We start from the raw sequence: 4,773 nt of genomic DNA, 5'->3' as shown, positions 1-4,773 counted from the left end.
GTTCGTGCCCCGGTCCGGGAAGATCCCACATGCCGCGGAGCGGCTGGGCCCGTGAGCCATGGCCGCTGAGCCTGAGCGTCCGGAGCCTGTGCTCTCACAACAGTGAGAGGCCCGCGTACCGAAAGAAAAGAAAAAACCAGCTCAGGAGTCAGCTAGCTGTCACCAACTGAAGGCCCTTAGCAGGTCAAATTGGGGAAAAGGAAGAAAATGGAAGAGAAAGGAAAAAAGATGGAAAAAAATATATACGCATAACATAAATATATAAAAATGCGCAGTCTCATGTAAATAGCAAAGCGGTGTTATGTATTTGACAATATTCTGTTTGGCACATTCTATTAATTTTATTTAAATATTAAGGACAGATTCACAAATGAAAAATAAAAAATTAAAAAAAAAAGGAAAAAGGGACACAGTTTCCCATCCCTTGAGAGACCCAGGACCGACACAGACCTGAGGGGAGACGGCTAACTCTTCTGAGTACCCTGCCTTCCAGACGCACAGCCCCAGGCCCCTCGCTTCCCTTCGGCGGCAGAGGGCGCGCCCCCCGCAGTTTGCACAACCGCGGCGGGGGCGGAGACAGGCACCGAGCCCGCGCTCACCTTGCCGTCACTCTTCCTCCGGATCTTCTGGCAGCGGCCGTAGGAGCCCGTGCCAATGGTGTACAGCACCTCATAGTCCTCCGCCCGAGTCGGCATGGCCGGACCCGCGCAGGACACCTGAACGTCGCACCACCGTCGCGAATATGCAGCCGCCGAGTCGGAGACCTCAAGTCACAGCGCCAGGCCGCCCCAGTCTCCAGCCCCGTTTAACCGTCGCGGGCCCCCGCCTCGCAGTCTATTGGCCTGCGGTAAGGCCGCTTCGCCTCTCTGATTGGCTAAGAAGAACACAACACCCTGGGCATCTTGGGAAAAGTGTATCGCTAGGCAACCGCGTCGGCGTCGGTGTCGGCATCTGCTTCAGATGTCTCGGGAGAAAGGGGCGGAGCTAAAACCAAAGAGAGGGCGGGGCACAGAAAGCCGCAGTGCCGGGCGGTTCCCCGCCACCCTGCTTCTCTGGCTGAGGTCGCCAAGGAAACCGAAGTCCAGAGACCTCTCTTCAGACTTATCTGCTCACTGCCTCAACCAGCTGCCTTTGCACTCTGACCGCTCACACAACCCATTCTCTGTACGCGCCCTCCTCTCTCAGGTTCCTGTACCCTGAGCCCGGGGCAGGGTCACGCTAAAGTCTGGGTGAGAACTGAGTACAGAGATGAAAAGGACTGTCTCTCCCTGAAGGGTGCGCGAATAAGTGCTGACAGTGCTGCGGGACTGTGTACAGTGCTTGCGGGATAAGCACTTTACATGTATTGTAAAGTAATAAAGCAGGAATTGGCGTTATTTCCGATGAGGAAATGGAAGCACAGGAAGGTTATAGTATTTGCTTAGGTCCAACAACCGGGAAGAGAAGGATAAATGCAAAAACAGTGGATACTCATAGTAATGATTTAAAGTTCACACATGACTCTAGGATGTAGTCCTCATAGAGAGACTATATCTTTGAACACCAAACTTAGAGGCCTGTTTAACATGCAGAGGATGTATACAAAACCTCAGGGTGCAATATGGAGGTCCCTGATGTTTTGGAATACCCAGGAGAATATGGTGGCTCTAAGGCAGAGAGAGGTTTACCTTTAAGACTCCTACAAATATTTATTTTATTAGAAAAGACTACCAAATAGGTTATAAGGGGTGCCAAGCACATAGTTGATTGACAATATTTCATTGAATGCAGCCTTTTCTGAGCATGCACAGAGACAAACATTTCCAGCTCGCCCAGCCAGATGGAGCAGTCCCACTTTTACCTGGGAGAGGGGACCTGGAGACCTCCATCCAAAGGTGGAGGAGTACTTTACAAGAAGGCTAATAATTTGGCAATGCATAAATAGGTCAATTTTCTTTAAATATCTGTTCAGCATGGGATTGAAAGTAACTTGATTTCCTATTAATAAGAATTACAAACCTCTTTACGTTAAAAATAAGGAATTTATTACCTGCACTGAATATAACATAATTGGAATTGCCAGCCAGGAGATTTTGAAAGTAACATTCAAGGGCACTGTCTTACCTCAGGGGAATGGAACCAGTTTAGTTTTCAAAAGGTATGTAAGGAGCCACAAGTGGCTCAGTTAATTGGCTTTATAATTTTTTATTTTAGTACCTCTTAAAGATTGACATCCCTGGAGCTCTTTCGCTGGCCTACCTCAAATCCAACCCTGCACCTTCTCTCTGGCCATTCTTATGCTCTGACGCTTTGCCCCAATTCCCCAAACCCGGCACACTTTCTCAGTTCCCTCCTACCACCACCACCTTTGCACCTGTTACTCCATTTGTCTGGAATACTGTCCATCCCACTCCCTTATCCACTCCCCTACCCCTGATCATGTCTGTCTAGAGGACACAACTTGTCTTTCAAGACTCAGTGCCAACTTTCTGTCCTGTACTCTGGAAAGCCTTTCCTAGCATCCTAGAACAAGCAATTCCTCCATCTATAGTGTTCATAAACCACTTTGTACATAAGTCCACCTTAACTTGTTATTTATCATTATCTGTTTATATGGATCTCACAGTGGCTCAACTTCAAATTCCTTGTAGCTAGCATAAGCCCTGTAATAAAAGAGGCATGCAAAAAATCTTTGTTAAATGAAAATATGAGAAAGCAGCTTATTTACAATCATGTAAGAATTTGGATGAGCCCTCAAGTACTCACGTTTCAATAGCCTCCAGCCCTGTGGCAGAGACTAAATACTGGGTAAAGAACCATCCCAAGAGTATGGAGAGTGGCTCCTAGGCACATATGTTCATTCAGCAAATATTTATTGAGCACTTTTTATGTGCCAGATATAATGATAGGAATTAATATGCTGAGTGTTCATTAGAAAAGAGACAGAGATGGTAAAGAGTGACATGGGTATGGCAGGACAAACCCTAAAAACATGCCAAAGTTAGCCCATATCATTGGGTGGGAGTGAGGGGCAGGACAGCCTAGACGCTGAGAAGAAAGAGACATTGGTGGCTGAGGAGCATGTGGAGGTCGATCAGGAACACTTTAGAGGAAATACCCCTTCCCCCATCACTTCCTCCCTCCTTCCTTCATATTCCACCCATCCTTTAAGACTCAGCTCAAGCCCAGTTCCTTCCCTGAAAATTTCCCTGGCTGCCTTCAACCCACGGTGACCTCCTAAAAGAGCAATTAACTGTGTTCTTTACTCATTTAGGATGTGCCATATAATAGTCTGAATGACTTGCTGCTCATGCATATCTATCTTACCTGACCTATTAAATCGAAAACTCATCCTTCAACAAGTATAAATAGAGGCCCTGCCAGGTGCTGAAGATACCCCAGTGAGTGGGACTGACGTGCAGTCTTGGAGGTGGAGACAGTAGATGTACCAAGGAGACAGAGAAATGCAACCATTACAAATTCTGCTAAGAATTAAGAAAACAAAGAACTGAGACAGAAATGGAGAAGACTACAAAGACTACATTGAAAGAGAGAACTAAGAGATGACCAGCTCCATAAGAGTGGGACCAAGGCTTGAACTTGTCTATAACCAGGCTCCCGCACCCAGGGTCTGATTCAGTGTCCTCACAATTTTCTTGCTAAATATGCTCATTGTTGTCAGTTTTAATTTAAATTTGGTGAAATCTCAAATAAAGAGATTATTTGCACTATGCCTGTGTGTTCTGCTCACAAGTGCTCTACAGGTGTTCCCAAAGACATCAACACATTTTTAAAAGAAGCTCCTTGGAAGACTAATGGGCACCTCCAACTTAACGTGTCCAAAATCATACTCTTAAGCTTTGTCCCAGATTTGTTCCACTCACTGTTTTCTTCGTCTTAAGTAAATAATGCAGGTGATTTTTTTGTTGTTTCTTTTGTTCACTGCAGTATCTCCAGCACCTAAAACGTGCCTGGAACGTAGTAGGCACTCAGTTGGCATTTGTACATTGAAAGAACGTACCAGCGAAGGAACAAACAAATGAGCCATCAAACTCCACTGCCCTCGGCTTCCCTTTTTATGTTGCATTAAAGAACCACTAGAGGGCTGTAAATCACCGCATGATAAATGAGGAGTCAGTAAGTCTGCACCAGCCTACCCCCAGACCTGTCCTGACAGGTCACTTCAAGATTTGCATATTTAGCATGTCAAATCTCAGAAAAGACCTTTGTGTGTCTTATCTCCACAGTTACTTGGAGCCATTTGAAGTCATGGATTATGGAAATTCTTTAAAGTGCTTAATAAAGATTTCTAGAAATAAAAGAGAGATTCTTTAGAAAGGGTAGAAGCTAAAAGATGTTAAAGAAAGGTGCACGACATAGTATGTGCTCAATAAATAACCATGTTCTAGAGGAAAGAATGAGGTGTTATGGAGACTGACCCTAATAGCGACCCACCACTTGATCTAAACAGAAGGACAAGATGAAGCTAAGAGACAGCTTTGGGTTTAATGGCAGACAGCTGATGGAAGAGGATAATAAGAAATTTTTCTTTGAGACCACATTGTGGTTAGTTCTAGCTCTGTCACATTTTAAAGAGGGATAGCGTCATGCTTGCACCCAAGGGTACAAGTTAGGGAAAGGCTGACTTCTGTTCAATACAAGGATAAACTTTCAGACAAAGAGCCACCCACAAATTTTGTTTTTTTAAAAAAATGATATTTGTATATTCAGGATATATATGATCAAATCTCTAAGAATATTGATAATATAAATTGGTTAAGAAGAAAGTTAGAA

The 4,773-nt window shown here is 44.8% G+C and overlaps 1 protein-coding gene across 2 annotated transcripts in view; it reads right to left on the bottom strand.

The window, feature by feature from the left end:
- Positions 1 to 796, bottom strand: part of NEK2 (NIMA related kinase 2) — an 11,116-nt gene extending 10,320 nt beyond the window's left edge. Inside the window, exon 1 of one of the 2 annotated variants that reach the window (XM_007451319.1) lies at positions 600 to 796. In XM_007451319.1, coding sequence (XP_007451381.1) covers positions 600 to 695 — 96 coding nt within the window. In that variant the 5' untranslated portion in view covers positions 696 to 796. The remainder of the gene's footprint in view (positions 1 to 599) is intronic. The other variant, XM_007451318.1, reaches the window with a different exon arrangement.
- Positions 797 to 4,773: the final 3,977 nt, after the last annotated feature.

The sequence above is a fragment of the Lipotes vexillifer genome, unplaced genomic scaffold (assembly GCF_000442215.2).
Source record: "Lipotes vexillifer unplaced genomic scaffold, Lipotes_vexillifer_v1.1 scaffold570, whole genome shotgun sequence".
Lineage (NCBI taxonomy): Eukaryota > Metazoa > Chordata > Mammalia > Artiodactyla > Lipotidae > Lipotes > Lipotes vexillifer.
Note: the sequence above shows the minus strand (reverse complement) of the source record. Positions and strands in the feature narration are given on the sequence as shown.